This window comes from Chamaea fasciata, unplaced genomic scaffold, assembly GCF_029207755.1.
Source record: "Chamaea fasciata isolate MVZ Bird 193981 ecotype frontalis unplaced genomic scaffold, bChaFas1.0.hap1 SCAF_18, whole genome shotgun sequence".
Taxonomy (NCBI): Eukaryota; Metazoa; Chordata; class Aves; order Passeriformes; family Sylviidae; genus Chamaea; species Chamaea fasciata.
The window spans coordinates 10,452,843-10,470,140 of record NW_027094103.1 but is presented as its reverse complement, the minus strand read 5'-3'; the positions used below and the strand labels follow the sequence as shown (position 1 = coordinate 10,470,140).

The window sequence follows — 17,298 nt, the reverse complement described above, 5'->3', positions numbered from 1 at the left end:
ATGGAGAAAATGAAGGTAAAAAAGAAGGACAAACTAAAACTGAACTTCACAGGGACTGTGGAGGGTCTGCTGTGGGGATCTTACCCGTGGAAATACACATCCAGCAGTGGGAGCCAGGTTTGCTCCTGCCTGCAAGGTGCTGGGTAGCAGTGGGGCTGCTTCTGCTGCCCTCCTGTGCCAGGAATGAGGCCCTGGACTGAGATTTGGGTGTTGGGAGAGGCAGAGTTGGGGAGTTTGAGTCAGCCGAGGACACAGGTAGTGGTGGGTCTAGCTGCCTTCAGTGCTTGCCTGCTGGGCAGTTTCTCAGCTAAAAGTCACCTTCTGATGGATGGGGACAGGAGCACTCCTGCTCCACTCCTGGGCAGCCAGCTGGGCTCATCCCTGTCCTCAGCACCAGTGGCTCTGCTTCTGACTCTCGTGGTCCTCGCTGTTGTGCTGGGGTGATAAAAGAGGTGACAACATGCTGTCACCCGCCCTCTTCACTGGTGGAGGTCTCTCCCTGTCCTGGAAATGAGGTGCTGGCTCCAGCTCAGCCAGCACTGCGTGTTTTGGGTGGTGATGGATATCCCAGGTGCCAGGGAAGAGCTGGAGCTGGTGCTGCCACTCACCTGCTGCCACTGCTGGCTGTGTTTGCTCAAGTGACCAAACCCTCCCTTGTCTGTGGCAGAGGAGAGAACCCTCAGCGGACCCGGATCTCTCTGCAGAAGAGAAGGAAAGAAGGGCTAGGATGGACATCAGGCAGCTGCAGACGCACTTTCACCATGAAGCGTACAAGAGGAGATCCTACGATGCCAATATCTGGCGGAAAATGCAGGCCCAGGAGTGAGTACAGCTCTGCTTGGCTGCCTGGAGCTTGGGAAGTTCCTCCATGCCCAAATCACAGATTTACAGAATCCCACAGGCAGGAACAACTTCCACCACCCCAGGTTGCTCCAAGCCCCGTCCAGCCTGGCCTTGGACACTTCCAGGGATCCACGGGCAGCCACAGCTTCTCTGGGCACCCTGTGCCAGGGCCTCCCCACTTCTGAGTAAAGAATTTCGTCCTAACATCTGATCTCAATCTCTCTTCTTTCAGTTTAGGACCATTCCCACTTGTCCTATCACATCTGCCCATGTAAAAAGGTTGCTCCCTCTTTTTTATAAAGACACCTGGGGGCCTCAGTGCAGAGAAGGGGAGGGGTAAGGACCTGCCCTGGCAGATGGGATGTGCTAAATGTCATTTGTTGTTCCATTTTTACAGAAAAGCAATAGATGATCTGAAGCAAGAACACAGACATGTGACATTAATGCTGAGCCAGATCTATTCCCCGAGTCATGTGGTGCTGGAAAACAGAAGGCGTACGAAGCTCCAGTGCCTTTTGCAGACCAGAATGCAGAATGATGCCCTGATCAAAGAAAGAAAAGCCCTGTTATCTGACCTGGTCAAGCAGGTGAGAGCACCTGGACTGTTCCCTGCCTGAGCACAGCAGGACAGAGACACAGAGTGAGACCTGTGGCTGAAACTCCTCAGTGTACAACTCCTTTAATCCAGGCTTTGGCAAGTGACACATGGCAATGACAAATGGATAGAACCAGGCTTCCATTCAAGTCAGCAGCACTGACTGGAAAAGTGGGAAAAGTGAGGTTGGACTCTCAACCTTGTCCCACCACACCCCTGTGTGATGGCACACACCAGCCTGGGGCCACAAATATCCCTCTCCTCCCTTCAGGTGTTTTTTTTTGTTCTCCTAAAAAAGAAGCAAAACTGGAACAGTGCTGTCTGAGATGCGGCAAATACAGGAACAGCAGCATCTGAGGGATGACCCATCCTTTCTCCTGAGGACATCCTGGTTGGATTTGGGCAGGAGTGGGGTGGGAAGCCGAGGGGAATGCGGGCTGTGGAAGGGACAGTTCCCTTCAGCCTTGTCCTCAGAGCCAGCTGCCCAAGGTGGACGCCAGGGAACATGCTCGGATAGTTTGCCACTGCTGGAGGTGCTGCAGAGCTTTCCCAACAGGGTTTGCTTTCTGTCAGGGATGATAACTCTGACTTGCCTGAGTCATCCCTCCCCCACCTGCCCCCAGCTTCACTGTTCTCCAACTTCTTCACTCTTCCATGGATTTATCTCCTCTGGAAGCTCCCCACTTCTGGCAGAAGTTTTCCTCCCTTCATTCCCAGGGAGGACTGCACAGATCCCTGCCTGGCCAGCACAACACCTCTACCGAAGCCCCATCCTCATTGCCTCCTCCACTCTACAAAGTGCTGCTGTGCCGTGTTCAGCACCTGCTGGAGTTCCCTCCAAAAACAGCTGCTCTTCCTTCATGACACAAAAAAATCCCTCCACTCCCAGTTACAGTTTATGTTTCTGTGTGTGCTGGATGGGATCCTTTGGGATTAAAGCTGCTCCTATAGTTGCTGTAGTTCAGGTCAACAGAGGGGATTTTCTTTGGCTCCGTGTCCTGACAAGAGCCCAGAATCTAGGGGTGAAGATTATACTTCCTGGGTTTTTTTTTCCCTGTGTGTGTGCAGGTTGTAGAGCTGGAAAAAAAGATAGTGAAGCAAAGAGACTCAACCTGGAGGATGTTGAAAGCAAAGAGTCACAAACACCTGGAGAAGAAGATCCACTTCCTGGAGATGAATCTAAATCATGTAAGGAAACATTTTGGAGATTTCTGGACAACACGTGTGGAGTCACGCGGGGGCCTGGGACCTTTCTGCTCAGGACAAAGCACAGTGGTGCAAATGCATTTGGTTGACACAAGCTGCATAAAGCACCTGGCTTGTTCCCCTGGCCTCATCATTCCCAGAATATCTCAAAGGTTCCTTCAGGCTTGGTGACCCAAATGCAGCACTTGTGCTGTGCCAAGAGGCCTGAAGGTCTGCACCTGCTTTGTGATCAAACTGGGCTGCCTGGAGCCACCTTGCCTTGGACAAAGCCAGTTCCAGGTCTCTGTTGTGACTGACCTGGTCTTCTGTTGCCTCTCCTCTCTTGGGGAGGAGGACAATGCAGGGCCAGCTTCAAATCTCTTGGGTTGTGTTTGACCCTGCCCCGGTCAAGGTCTTTAAGCAGCAACCTGAACCCCCCATTCCCCCACCAGCTCCACACCTTTTGCTTTGCTCTCCCCAGATCACTGTTCGTTACAACACCATCATGACCCGAAACAACCAGCTCCGAGAGGAGACTGTGCGCCTGCAGCTCCAGAAAGCCATTTATGACAACTCCTACAGGAAGCTGGAAAGAAGCCTGGTTCAGCAGAACCAATTGCTGAACGATGCTATTGAGCAAGCCACAGAGGACTACGAGCAGTGGTACGTGGCCTTGTCAGCCCTCTGGGTGAAGCTTGGGGCTGATGGGTGAAGCCAGCAATGAGTATTCAAACAGAGAGACTGACTGAGGCTTCAGAGAGAGGATTCACTGCTCCCATCTGGATCTGGGTGCTAGGGGCTGGGTGTCTGGTCAGTGTGGGGAGGCTGGTACCTCCAGGGTGTTTTATTCCATCTCTCCCAGATGTTTCTTTGGATGAGATGAACTGCCCCATGGGGGATTCTCTTTCTTCTGAGTCCCACCTGAGCTGGGTGTCGTGCCTTAGTACAAAACCCCACCAAAAGCCGTGTTAGTGGCCCTGAATTCCCTCTAGACTAACTCCTCTCCATCCAAATGGGAGCTGGGAATGGGCACAGCATCACAGGGAGTGGCCAGGAATGCAGAGCCTTGTACACACACACACACACGGTGTGATTGTTGCTGTCTGTGTGCAGGATGGAGGATCTGGGTCGGATCTCGGACATTCGGGACGTGCGCTACAGAGAAACCATCCAGTACAACATCAGGCTGCTGGAGAGGAAGTGTGCCTTCCACCAGGAGACCAGGCTGAAAAAATTCTTCCTCGCCAAATGTGCAGACCTCTCTCATTTGAAGGAACGGGCCAAACAGAGAGAAGGTATCAGGGGAGAATTTGTGTGAGTGGGACCACAAACCTGAAGTGTGCAGAGTTGATGAGGGGGCTGCTCGTGGTTTATAGGATTGCACCGCAAAGGCAGGATGCCTGCCCTACCCATAACCTCCCCCACTCAACCTTCACCCTACAAGCAAAAGGGTTGAACAGTGATGACTGAGACTGAGAGTCTTGGGGCGCCCTTGGGACAGGGAGCAGCTCCTGTGTGCAACCATGGCTCCTTTTATCACAGAACCACTGAAAGGGTTGGCTTGGAAAGGAGTCTTAGAACTCATTCAGTTCCATCCCCTCCATGGGCAGGGGCAACTTCCACTATCCCAGGCTGCTCCAAGCCCTGTCCAGCATGGCTTTGAGCATTTCCTGAGATCCAGGGGCAGCCACATCTTCTCTGGGCAACTTGTGCTAGAGCCTCACCACCCTCACAGGGAAGAATATCTTCCCGATATCTAATCTAATTTAATCTAATCTAATCTAATCTAATTTAGTCTAATCATTCTGTCCTCCTGGTAGGGGATCCCATGGTGTTTGCTCCATTCCCTTGACGTCCCTGTTTAGCTCCCTGGTGAAAGATGCACCCTCTGCCCCTCCAGCCCTGCTCCCTCTCTTCACCCAGCACTGCACCAAACCCCACAGCACTGCAGGAAAGACTCTGCAAAGGGCAACCACAGCTCTCCGTCTCTTTCTCAGCCTTGAAGGCAGCTGAGAGGGCCAAACTGAGCCAAAAGGAGAGCTATGAAGTGGCCTACAGGCGTCTTCTGGAGCTGTCGGACGGAGACATTAACGAATTCTTGAAGGATTTCATTGAAAAGGACCGGAGATTCTTCATCCTCTTTGCCTATGCCATTAGGCTGAACGTCAGGAATGAGGGTCTCAGTCAGAGGATCCAGGCGATCGAGGTCGGTTCCTGTCTCTTTCTCCCCTTTTCAGGTAGTGATTTGGGGTCAGGGTGGGTTTGTCCTCTCCCAAGTGTCCGGCATCACTGCCCGCACCAGAGCCTGGCTCCAGCCCCCCGGGCAGGATTAGGGGGATGCAGAGGAGTTGCCAAAACTGTGCCAGAAACTCCGCTGTGTTCTCAGAGCTAAACGTGTCTCAATGCTGCCACCGTGTACCCAGCAAAAATACTGCAGTGTCCCGGAGAGCCAGGAGCTTCCCCGAGCGGCGTGGGGCTGCCTGGAGAGGGAAGTGGGGTTATCCCTGCCCTCCTGGCCCGGAGGTGTCCCTGCCCTGTCCCAATCCCTGGCAGGATTCCATCAGCACCCACTCCACCTGCTTGTGTTTCCACAGGATGACATGGTGGCCATCACAACGGAGCGGGAGCAGGCGGAGGCAACCCGGACTCAAGTGGTGAAGGAGCTGGAGGTGTGGTGGCCGAGAATTCCCCTCTGGAAAGGCAGCATATCCCTGCCTGTCCCAGCACTCATCCCAGGGCGTCTGGTCCTGCAAACGCTGCTCTGGGAGTGGCTGGGGAGGTGTGGGCAGAAAAAGGCCCTGCAAAGGTTTTGGCAGCTCCCAGGGCATGGTGTGAGGGTGACAGCGGGGCTCCTGCCAGCCCTGGTCCAGCATGGGGAGCTTGGGATATTCAAGAACTGTCTGGACACAATTCTGTGCCCTGTGCTCTGAGATGACCCTGCTTGAGTAGAGGTTGGGCCCGACCACCCATTGTGGTCCCTTCCAACCTGACCCATCCTGGGATCCTGTGGTTCTGTCTCCAGACTGAAACTGGGCAGCACTGGGGTGGTGGGATCAGTGAGGGGCTGGTGTGACACCTGGCAAAACCTTTGCTGATAGGCAAAAAGAGCAGAGATCACCAAGGAAGCCGACAAGTATGAGAACAAATACGAGGAGACCAGCAAGCTCCTGGGACAGATCCAAGCTCGTGTGCAGACCCTCTTGGAGGACATGGACTGCGACGCTACCAAGATAATGAAGCCTCTTGGGGACAGCTTGGTGCCAATTTTTGGTAGGTCAGGGCTGCCCATCTTCCCGTGCCCTGGGAAGTCCTGTCCACCACCTGCTTGCACTGTGTTTTAATTGTGCTTTTTTTTCCCCCCTGTCCCATCAGTCATGGGTGCCCCAAAGTGAATTTGCAGTGCCAAATTCCCAGCGAATTTGGGAGCTAAGTGGGATGTATAAACACCCCAGTGGACCCCAAAACCCTCATCTTGGCTCTGAGTGTTGAAGTCCGATGGGGATTGGCCTCTCCTCCCAGGCAGCCAGCAAGAGGACAAGGGGAATTGCACTGGGGGAGGTTCAGGTTGGATATTAGGAAAAATTTCTTCACTGAAATAGTGGTCAAGCTTTGGAACCAGCTTCCCAGAGAAGTGGTAGAGTCACCACCCTGTTCCAAAAATAAAGTGGACGTGGCACTTTGTGGTATGGTTTAACAGGCAGGGGATATTCAGCATGGGGTTGGACTTGGTGATTTCGGAGGTCTTTTCCAACACTAATGACTCCGTGATTTTATGATTCCATGAGCCAGCCTTGGCCCCCTGGCCCTGGGGAGTCGGGCTGCCCCGAGGGAAGCCAGTGGATCCCCTGCTCTGCAGACAGCCAGGGGTGGGTTTGGGCAGAGTCCTGGTGCAGGGACACTGCGGGACACTGCTCCTTCCCACCCAGGTCCCCTGGAGAACAAGATCAAGGAGTTCCTGCTGAGGGAGTCCTTGCTGCGCTACATGTCTGTCGACCGCGCCCAGCGCTCCCAGACCTTCATCAGCCCACTCCAGGGAACCTCCAGTCTCCTCAGGGCCATGGACAGGAGCAAGCTCTGCCCACCCCCCCCGGACCTGGAGACCACTGACCCCGAAACTGGTGAGCAGGGAGAAGGGAGACAGGGGCCGTGGTTGGGCAGCAGCTGTTCCCCAGTCCCCCTGTGGCTGCAAGGCCAACCCCTGCTCTGCCACATGTCCTTCCCAGTCCGTCCCCTCCAGCCTGTCCTGCCCCACTGGGACTGTAAAGGTTGTTAAACTGTGTATTATGGGATGGCCATTCTCTTGGGGCAGCGGAAGAGCCGCTGGACCGGGCTCAGTTGCGTCAGCTCGTTATCCAGAGGCACAAGCAGGACCTGAGCAGACCACCCAGCTTGGCAAAGAGGAGGAGGAGACTCACATCAAGGAGCTCAACAGGGGCCAAGAGCCCATCAGGGACACCGAGCCCACCGAGGACCAAGAGCCCATAAGGGACTGGGACAAATTAAAGAAGCAGTTTCATTCTTGAGCCTCTGCATCCTGCACATCATTCCATCTTCCTTCTCTGGAAGGAGACCAACACCTTTCATGGGCTTCAGAACCTCACCAGGTGATATTTTGGCATGGCTTCACCCACTGCTGACACTGCCTGCAGCCAGGGTGGGATCAGCTGCTCTACCACAGGGTGACAACCCTGTCACACAACCCAATGCACTCCCCACAGCTGGACATAGGGACCATGGCCCCACTCCTGCACCGTGCCCGAGGGCAGGGCCTGGCAGGTGGGATGCAGGGGGTGAGTGTGCTCATGGGGTGTTCCCTGAGAAGCTGGCAGAAACTGACAACTCTCTGCTGCCTGCAGCAAACCTGAGCTCGGTGCTGGCCCTGGGCTGTGGGACCAGGTGGGATGGGCGCAGCCCAGTGTGCAACAGGCCGGTTTGGGGCTGGGAGTGGGAGTGGGAGGCAGAGAACTCGAGGACACATGAGGGTGACGTGCAGTAGGTCTGGGGTGCTGGGGCCAGCAGCGTCTGGAAGGATTTGAGGCTTCCCGTGGGGCACAGACACAGCACACAAGCCCAAGCGCTGCTCACACCAGCAGCTGGATTTCCTCTTGCCAAAAGGCCCTTTAATGTGAATGCCATTCCCGTGCCAAACTCCCAGGCACATGCCTCTCCAGGGGAAGAGGAAAGGGAACCCCCGTGTGACCTAGAGAGAGGTGATTTGCAGTGCTAGCCCCAGCCCTGAGCCTGGGCTAGTCCTTCTCTTCACCGTGAGTAATGACATGGACCAGGTTCTTGTAATCCAGGTTGCCAGACATGTCCGGAGGGAAGGCAGCGAACATCTGATCGATCTGCCAGGGAAGAGCCGGGGAGAAAAGGTGGCATGGGAGGGGTTTGGGAGCAGGCCTGGGGTCTGTTGGGATGGAGGGAGGCTGGCAGAGGGTGGGAAGGAGATCATACCTCTTCCTGGGAAAACCTCTCCCCCTGCGTCATCAGCATTTCTTTGATGCTGCAAACGAGAGAGCACAGTGAGCATTGGGGAGGTCCTTCTGGGGACACCCCCATCGCTCCCTGCACTCACTAGGCAGATTTCAGGCCTTTCCCCTCTGGATCAAACACCTTGAACGCATTCAGGATTGTCTCCTCCGGGTCGGCACCTGCGGGTGACACAGCCATGGCCATTAAGTAGGAAGCCAACTGCAGCCTCCTGCCTCCCCCAGGCTCGGGGGCAAAGTGGGGGGCAGACTGGAAAGTGGGGGTCCCTGCAGGAATGCTGGCCCTGCAAGCTGGAGACTTGAGGGAAGTTGGTGGCATGTAGAGGAGCAGCCGTAGGGTCGGGGTGTGAGCACAGAGCAGGCGGTGTCACCACCGCTGCGGCATCCGGCATTTATCTAATCTTTGGAGCGTATTTATAGAGCTCCAGGCACAGCCCTTGGGGCCCTGCAGCCTCTTGGAGGTCTGCAGGAGGCTGCATTCCTTGGGTTAAGTGCGTGATTCAGGCTGCAGCCAGACGGGATGATGGGTCAAAGGCTGGCTGTAGCCAGGGGGGCCACTGTTGGCTCTGTTGGTGTCAGCAGGCTCAGGGGTGCTGCAAGAGCTGTCCCCTCCTCCTATGGGACAGCAGCAGCACAGCCATTTGGGTGTTGTAAATGGCTGGGGAAACTGAGGCACAGAGACCATCTCATACCCCCCAAGAGATTGGGGAGACATGGGATAAGATCTGGATCTCTGGACCCAGGGATGGTTGGTGTTGCAAATCCACAGGAGTTTCGGGGCATAGGAATGCCACTGACCACCAGTGAGCACTCCCAGGTCCCCAGGTGCCCTCTCACCCTTGAGCTTCTCCCCAAACATGGTGAGGAACACGGTGAAGTTGATCGGGCCGGGTGCCTCCTTTATCATCTCATCGATCTCCTCGTTCTTCACATTCAGGCGCCCTGGGGAGAGCAGCTATGGGTCAGTCATGGATCTGTGTCCTGCTCTGCCTGTTGGGGGCTAAAAATACACACCACAGAGCCCTTCCCTGGGGGGTTTTCGCCCGCTGGAGGGAAATAGCACATCCCTGAGGAGCCACCTCTGACAAGGAATGGAGGCAGCAGGAGTGAGGTGAGAGAATCATCTGCAGCTCTGTCTTCTCAGGCTCCAGGATCACAGAATAGAAGGATGCAAAGGACTGAGCTGTGCTGCTTCCTTCCCTCACAACCCCATGGATCTGCCTTTTAGCCCTCCTTGGAAGGTGTTTTGGGTCAAGACCACCAGCACTGGGGTTCTCCCTGTCCCCCAGCACCCAAAGCAAATGGGATTGAATGCCTACATCCTTTTTTCCCCGAGGCTGGGTTGTCCTTGGAACTCCATTGCTGATTCATGCTGACCTCTGATGGCAGAGCCGAGCTGGCAGTGTCACAACCTCCCACAAATCCCCTAAATCCCCTCAATGCCCACACGGCCCGTGGGCATGCCGTGGGATGGGCACAGCCAGGTGCTTCTAAGCATGGAAAAGTCAGGGAGCGTTTAGTTGTGTAATCCAGGAGCTGGGTCCTGTGCCAACGGGATAAAGCAGAGCTGCTGTGGGAGCTGCTCTGGGTCACCCGTGAGGGATCTCCCTGGCTGACAGGCTTGGGTTTGGATCAGGACGGTTTTTGTGAAGTGGGAGATCCATTGAATGACAGGGGCTTGGTTCAATGCCCCACCTCGCCCTTGTTTCTCAGTTAACAGGTCTGATGTTGGCAAAGCTGTTGGGGAGGGGAGGCTGGGCTCACCAAGGGCAGCAAAGGTGTCTCTCAGATCCGCCTTGTCGATGAAGCCATCCCGGTTCTGATCCATGATGGTGAATGCCTGGAAGCGCAGGAGCAGGGCAGGGAGCACAGGGAAAGGGGGAACTGTCAGCCTTCAAAAGGGCTTTAGTACCTTTCTCCTTCTCCCTTCAGCTCTGATGGGATTAAGGGCATTTTGAACCCTCCAAGGGTGGGCTCTGGGGGCCTCACTCAGCCTAATCCCGCCCAGTCCTGCACCCTGGGGTGATGGCAACTCAAACCCCAATGCTGGAAAAACCCTTTCCTTGGCCAAAGCCCTCTCACCCCAGCATGACACCAGGCAGAGAGGCCAGCCTGGGCCATCAGCTCCTCCAGCTGGGGCCAGTTATTCCTGGAACTGGGATCTGCACCGGACCACGTGCCTGCTGTGCAGGGGGCAAGGCAGGTGGGAGCGAGCTGGGAGATGTGCTCCAGCTCCCTTGGGTGCTGCTGGATCCTCTGTGGGATGCGAGCTCCTGGGAAGCTTGGAGGCGACGCCGGATTTAAGGGTGTCACCGAGTTGTTATTCTCACTTTTAAAATAAAACGACCTAAAACTGGGCCTGCTGCCTCCTGGTGTGAACCAGCTGTCACTTGAGAGCCACCAAGGCAAGAGCTGAAGGTCACATCGCATCAAGGACCCTCAGTCCTTCCCACCAAACCCACCTACCTCTTTGAATTCCTGGATCTGGGCCTGCTCGAACATGGAGAAGACATTGGAATTAGCACCTTCAATCCTCTTCTTGGCTTTCTTGGGTGCCTGCAGGAGTCCAAGTATGTACCATTAGCTCGCTGGCTTTTTAAGGGGTGAAATAAAAGCATGGAAGTGCCCTGTTCTTAGCTGTGACTCCTTTGTGGGAGCTCTGGGCTGGGGCTCTCTTCCCTGGGGGCTTGGTAGTTTCTCCCTGCAGCTCTGGGACACTGAGGGGCATTAAGATTCCTGCTTAATATTCAGCTCCTGTTGAATTTAGCCAAATAGGTCCAAGGAAAGATGAGGAATGAAATCACTTCTCCCAGTGGCAGGTAAAAGGGTCAGCACTGGGGTGAGATATCCCCGTTGGAACCCTGGCTTTGGGAGCACTGCTGAGGTTGCACACCAGGGTTGTGGTCGGCCGGTGCTTCTTTACCCTGCTGTGCAGATATTAAAATGTGGCTTAATTAAAAATCTGCCTCCCCCTGCACTGAGGTTTGAAACCACCAGAAATGGGTCAATGTGTGTTTCAAAGAGGACTGAAGTGCCCGTCACTGTCCCTCCCAGGCCATTATCCCTCATTCCAATGCCTGTGACTGCAGCTGTTTCCTCTCATGGGGGTCTGTAAGGAGGAGGATTTTGGGGGCACAAAACGGCCCTTCCTCTCACTGCGTGGAGGAAGGGAAAAGAGAAAAATGGCATTTGGACCCTAAAACCATCTGTCCTCATTTGAAAGCTCCGCTAGCGTGGGCGACACCTCTCTGTTCCCTGTGAGATGCTGCTGACCCAGCCAGATGCTCCCCAGTTTGCTCACCCCCTTTCCAAGGCAGACCAGACCCTTGGCCCTCAACTCCCTGTCGCCTCCTTTGCTCCCTGCCCACTGAAGCTATTCTGGTGAAAAATCGAATGGGTTTTCTCTCTCCCTGCTGGAGCTTTGGGCTCTCAGTACTCACCATGGCTTCTCTCAGCCGCCGGTGTCACTGTGAGGGGTGTCCCAGAGCCACTCCCTCACTCCCCCCGGCTGGAACAATAAATACACCCCCCTCGGGGTTAAAAATAGCCCCATGCCCACTTTTGGCTGTAATAGGTAATTTGGCCGCCCCCAACCCTGTTGTCTCTGCCTTTCTCTGTCCCTCTCTCTCTAATCTGGAATAGCAGCTTGTTGTTGTCACCGGCTGACGTGACATGTGAGCCCGGGAGGGTTTCAAGGTTAACGAAGTGCCGGGTGGCCCCAGCTCCCACACTGGGGATGCTGACCCGGGACTGCACGGGAACAATCCCACCTGCCTTTGTCACTCGGGCTGGCGCCGGGCTTGTCCCCTCTGCTGGGACACGCGGGGAGGGGTTGGCCCCAGGGGACCCCCCGCGCTAGAATCCCCCAAACCTTGGGACATGGATGTTTTTCCTCCGTGCTTCCAGGCGTCTTTGGGAAGCCTTGGTGCCCCATCGCAGCGTTGGCATGGCAAAACCGGGAGCTGCTCGCCTCCCTTGGGATGCTCCAGGAGCAGGAGAAGCTGCCGGGTCACCCAGCCTGTGGCCGGGCGGGGAACATCCCGCTGCAGCCCCATCCCAGAGCGCTGCGGCGGGGCCGGAGGCGGATGCTGAGCTCCCACAGGGCCGGGCAGGCACCAAGAGCTCCTCTCTCATGTGTCACCCGCACTGAGGCACCTGTCACCCACTTAAGCCAAACATTTGCTCGCCCTGGTCCCGGTGGGACACACACATTTAACTCTCCCAATTCCAGGCTCTGTCCCGGGGACACACATCCTGCAGTGATGACGCTCACACTGCCCGGACTCTCTGGCTCAGCATTCCTGCGGCAAGAGCCAAGGCACCCACGGCCAGGCAGGCAGGCAGCAGCAATCCCACAAAACCTCTTCCATGTCTGCTGCGCTTGTGGAGCAGGATTTGTGGCTGCCGGGACCGGGCTATTCCGTGGTTCCCTTTTGTCTCCAGCCCGTTCATTTTATCTCGCCTTGCCCGGGATGAGACTGGAGGAGGATTCACGGGCATGCTGGGGTGGGAATGGTGCTGCCAGCCCAAGGGTGCCCATCAGCCCCCCGAGATTTGGGGTGCCTGGCATGGCCATGACCCGGTGGCCGTGGGGGCTGGCGGCCTCGCTGCCCGGCATTGTCCCCTCCGCATGCCGGGGAGGGTGGTGGGCGAGCGGGGAGGGCTGCGACAGGGCTTGGGAACAAAAGGGATTGTGAAACCAGATCTCTGGAACTCCGGGCTCTGCCCAGACGCTGCCCTTGTTCTCCCGGAGGTCACAAATATCGTGTTTAATCCCTGGCACTCGCCGCCCGGCTGCCACGGCCGAGCCAGCGAGGATGGCATTTACGGGGAGCATTTCAGGAGGCAGCAGGGAAGTGTGTAGGGAAAAGTGCCTGTGGAGGAGAAAAAACTCCTGATCCGGGAATGACCATCTCGTCTGGATGGAGCTGCAGCTCAGGGAAGGGATTTCAGGATGTGTTTTGGGGTCTGTGTGAGCAAAAAGGCAGGAGAAAAAGCCGCGGGGGCAGAGCTGGGGCCAGGACCAGCCCCGGGCACAGCCGGGGGTGAGGGGGATCAATCTCGGCACGGACGGTCCCTCGTCCTGCCAAGTTCAGCTGGATTCATCGGCCAGTCGAGCCCAATTACCTTAATTCGTGGCATTAAGGAAAAATCCATAAGCATCAGGGAAGTGATGTGTGCTGGTTTTGCAGGACTGGGTGGCCACGGAGCCACCGGCGCCGCCTGGGCACTGCCTGACCCCGTCCTCGGCTCCGTGTCCGTGCTGGGGCTCGGCTGGTGGTGCAGGAGGAAACCCTGCAGCTGTGGAGATCTCACAGAATGTTATTTTTTTTTTCAGGTACAACCATTTTTGCCTGGCCAGCCTGGGAGAAACCAGACCTGGGTCTCTCCCCAGGTTGTGGTTGGGGTGAGACGGTGTCCGGGGGCTTTGAGGGTGGCCCAGAAATCCAGGACGGGCACGGGGTGCAGATGGCTGCCAGGGTTTCTGCTGTGGTTTGTAAGATGTTGCATCTGCTCCACTGCTCACTTCTTGCTGTCAGCTGAAATCCTCTGTGCTGCACGGGCCGGATCCTGCTCTCCCCTGAGGATCCTGGTCCAGCCTGCAGATGGAAGCGCCTCCAGGCACATCACACCCTTCTCCTCCCGCGGTTTTTGGGGGGCTTGTTGGCCCCCAGGAAAACCTGAGTGCTTTAAACATGTCTGTATGCACAAACCTGCCTCTGGAGCCCTGCAGTGAACAAAAGAGCTGTGGGAAGTGGCTGCAGCCTGTGAATGGATGTCAAGGAATAACACACGGATCTGCGCCGTGGCAAAATCAAGCGCCGTCCCTTCTTATCTGCAAAAGAGCCTGTGTTTTACATGAAAAAGCCTTTCTAATTAATAGGCCAGCCCCTCATGAGCTCGATAAAAAATGGAGTCAAAAGGATTTGATTAACCCCCGCCCTGCGCGGGCCGCGTGCTCTGCCGGAGCCAGACGCGGCCCGGGGCCGATAAGGGCTCCGCGTCCCCGGGATCCCGGCAGCATCCCGGTACCCCCGAGCTGAGCATCCACGGCACTGACCCGGGGGTGCCAGCCCCGGGCACAGCCACCTCAGAGGGCCAGGATGCTCCAAAGCCGCTCCGTGCCTGTTCCTTATGAATATCCTCTGCTCCAGCCAGTATTTTTTTTTCTTCCGTGATCAGACACATTTGACTAAACTAATACATATGTATACACTCCGGGACGTTCCCATCCAAACCAATGTAAATTACCTCTGACCAATACATTTTCCCAGGAAATCAATGCATTTTAACACTGGATAATATTTATGAAATTGAATTTTTTTTTATTATTGAAGCTAATGCAATTCCCTTCTGTTTTATGCATTTTTATTAAACTAATGCATTTTAAATTAAACTGTTGTATATTAACTACAATGGCTGTGGGTACTTACAGTAAAGTAATATATGTTTGCTGAAATCAATACATATTCCAAACCTGGGAATTTCCAGTTAACAAGGCTATATCAAATATAACAAATGCATGTAGCTACTTAATTTGATGCTTATATACACTGGCTGTTATATTTGTTTATTGGTAATGATTATTTTAAAGGGGGCAAGCATATTAAAGGTAGAAAGATAGATTCCTGTGCTGCTGGGAGCTGCGGTTGGAAGCTGCCAGAGGTGGTCAACCCATCCCCGATGCTCGAATTGGGGTGATCCACGTGCCCTGGGGCTGGCTGGTGGCTGAAATTCATCTTCTCTGCCACAGCTGGTTTCTGTGCCCTCTGTCACATCCCTGAGCCTCAGTTTCCATGGTGTCAGGTTTTGGGGACACCCTTCCCTTGCCCACCACACTCACCCACAGCTCCTTTCTGCTGGCAGCATCCTCAGGAGCTTTCAGAGGGTTTCACCACTCACCCCTTGGTGTTCAGGAGGTTTCCCCGTGTAACAGCTTGTTCTGGACAGATTTGATGCCGCAGCTTTGCCTGATTCAGCTCCGTTTTCCCTTGGAAAGTTACAGCACTGTGGTTATGGCCAGGAGGATTTGCCCAGCTCAGAAATTTGGGGGAGAGCTGCCAAACAGAGCCGGGGAGTGGCTCGCCTGAGGATGGGGATGAGGACAGACAATTCCTGAGTTCTGGCCTGTCCCGCGGCTGTGCCCTGCACAGAGAACAGGACGCGGCCTCGGGGGGAGGCGGCTGTCCTGGCCTCCCGAGCCGAAGCATCGACAGGAAAAGCCATAAATAGCAGCGTTATCCGCCGTGAGCACGCCAGCGGCGCCGGGGCTGAGATAATTTGGGCGAAGCAATAAAAGAGGAAAATTAATTAAAGAGCATGTGCTAATTGTAGGGGAAACGTGCGTGCAGTAAGTAGCCGAGGCAGAAAGGCGGTCGGTGGAGGGGCCCGAGGACCCTCCCCGCACATCCTGGGGTGCCCGGGGGGCAGCGGGGGCTGAGGACGGGCACAGCTCAGCGATGTCCCACGGGCACACAAAAGGTGCTGTCACCCCCCCCGAGGTGCCTCACCCTGCGCTCCTGTGCTCCCCTTGTCCCTTTATGTCCCTCCCCCGTGACCGGTCGCGGCTCCCCCGTGTCCCCCCGTGTCCCCCCGTGTCCCCCCGTGTCCCCCGACCCGGCCCGCGGGGACGCGCTGCAGCTCCCGATATGGCCGCCAGGTGGCGACGTTGTAGCGGGCGCTGTCCGATCCCGGCGGGCGGGGGGAGAGGAGAGGGATGAGGGAAAAGGGGCTGGGAAAAGGGTCTGGGAAAAGGGATGGGGGAGAAGGGATGGAGGGAGAGGGCAGGGAGAGCAGCAGCAGGGAAGGAAGCAATGGGGACAGGAGCAAAGGCAGAGGGAAGAGGGGCTGCAGGGAGAGGCCCCATGGCCATGAAGCTCCAACACCTGTGGTGATGGGCTTCTGTGTTGTCATAGAACCAGGGGATGGTTTGGGTGGGAAGGGACCTCACTTGTACCTCACTGCTCTGGAGAATCCTGCATCCCTGAGCTGGCAGAGGCCGGGAAAAGCCCTGGGACGGCCCTGGAGGAGACAAAACCCCAGCAGTGGGGGCACAGGGAGGGCAGCAGGACCTCAGCCAGGGCTCCTGGGACCTCAGGGCCAAACCTGCTGGGGGACAGCTGACAGGCTCTGCGCTGCCTTCCCCTGCACGGGATGGGGACAGACCCCTGCAGCACCTGTCACGGTGTCCACGAGAGATGTGCCCAGGGCTGCAGCTGGGCCTGAGCTCTTGGGCAGCCCCAGGGCCACCCCTGCTTTCTCTGATGGCACTGGTGTCCCACGTTGAGGCTCCTGGTGTCCCTCTGCCCATCCTTGGGACAAGGTGACGGAACAAGCACTGGGTCACCATCAGACTGGTTCACCCTCAGCAGCTCTTGCTGCCAGCATCGCCCCTCGGCTGCCTAATGGGGCCAGAGCACTGCACAAAGGAGTTACGTGGATCACAAACAGGCAGGAAGGCAGGAATAAATTAACGCCTGGAACGGGAGTGTGCTGAAATCCCTTTTTTTTTTTTTTTTTGTTAAAGTACACAGAAAAGCCCCTTCCATATTTTAATTAAAAGCCTTTCAGGAGAGGAGGCAAGGGGCTGCCATTTACAACGGGCTATTGTCAGGCGCACAAAGCAAACGGGGCTGGAGACAAACTGATTTATTAACCTGTGCCTCGCAGCGCTCCCCGGGGCGGGTGAGCCCTCTCTGGAGGGGGGATGGCAGCACTGGGTCCCCCTGCTCTCCTCGGGGTGCTCCAGGGCCATGGGCAGCACCTGAGGGGACACAGGGGACACGGCTGGTTTGTGCCACCCCCCAGCTTTCCGTCCCTCCAGGTGGCACAGGGTGCAGCCCCTCTCCTCTTCCTTACGGCTCCCATTGATTTATTAATGATTTGGCCAAACAGAAACATTCCTCCAAAGCCCACAATTTAATTTGCTCACCAAAGATGCCAAGTTAGTTTTATTCCTGATTTATGAGCAGGCTCCTGTGTTCCCTGGGCAGCAGAGCAGGGCGGTGATTTACGGAGCTGAGATCAGCTTTGTGGGCGCAGGGAGAAGGTCCCTGCCTGGGACCTGTCCTGGTGGTCCCCGACAGCAGGTGCCAGGAGCACCTTGGTCACCAACAGGCTGGGCAATCCCTGTGGCTGGCATAGAGAGAACCAGCTCTCCCCCCAGCAAAGAGCACTCATGCCCCC

General features: G+C 56.0%; 2 protein-coding genes across 2 annotated transcripts; one reads left to right on the top strand and one right to left on the bottom strand.

The window, feature by feature from the left end:
- CCDC63 (coiled-coil domain containing 63) lies at positions 1–7,108 on the top strand. The gene is made up of 11 exons (XM_066200099.1): positions 1–15; positions 668–822; positions 1,241–1,430; positions 2,507–2,626; positions 3,105–3,286; positions 3,737–3,918; positions 4,621–4,829; positions 5,218–5,292; positions 5,722–5,893; positions 6,550–6,741; positions 6,933–7,108. The coding sequence occupies exons 1-11, from the start codon at positions 1–3 to the stop codon at positions 7,106–7,108; spliced, it is 1,668 nt and encodes a 555-aa protein (XP_066056196.1).
- A 609-nt stretch (positions 7,109–7,717) lies between these two features.
- MYL2 (myosin light chain 2) lies at positions 7,718–11,616 on the bottom strand. Its single transcript, XM_066199587.1, has 7 exons — positions 11,553–11,616; positions 10,579–10,668; positions 9,877–9,952; positions 8,950–9,054; positions 8,199–8,274; positions 8,078–8,126; positions 7,718–7,968 (listed from the first exon to the last, which is right to left on the bottom strand). The coding sequence occupies exons 1-7, from the start codon at positions 11,553–11,555 to the stop codon at positions 7,870–7,872; spliced, it is 498 nt and encodes a 165-aa protein (XP_066055684.1). The 5' UTR covers positions 11,556–11,616; the 3' UTR covers positions 7,718–7,869.
- Between the last annotated feature and the right edge of the window lie 5,682 nt (positions 11,617–17,298).

Coding starts and splice junctions, on each gene's coding strand:
- CCDC63 (XM_066200099.1), top strand. Junction 3,287..3,736: donor ACAGAGGACTACGAGCAGTG/GTACGTGGCCTT, acceptor GTCTGTGTGCAG/GATGGAGGATCTGGGTCGGA. Junction 3,919..4,620: donor ACGGGCCAAACAGAGAGAAG/GTATCAGGGGAG, acceptor TCTCTTTCTCAG/CCTTGAAGGCAGCTGAGAGG.
- MYL2 (XM_066199587.1), bottom strand. Junction 9,055..9,876: donor AGACACCTTTGCTGCCCTTG/GTGAGCCCAGCC, acceptor TGCTCTCCCCAG/GGCGCCTGAATGTGAAGAAC. Junction 7,969..8,077: donor AGAGGTTTTCCCAGGAAGAG/GTATGATCTCCT, acceptor CTTCCCTGGCAG/ATCGATCAGATGTTCGCTGC.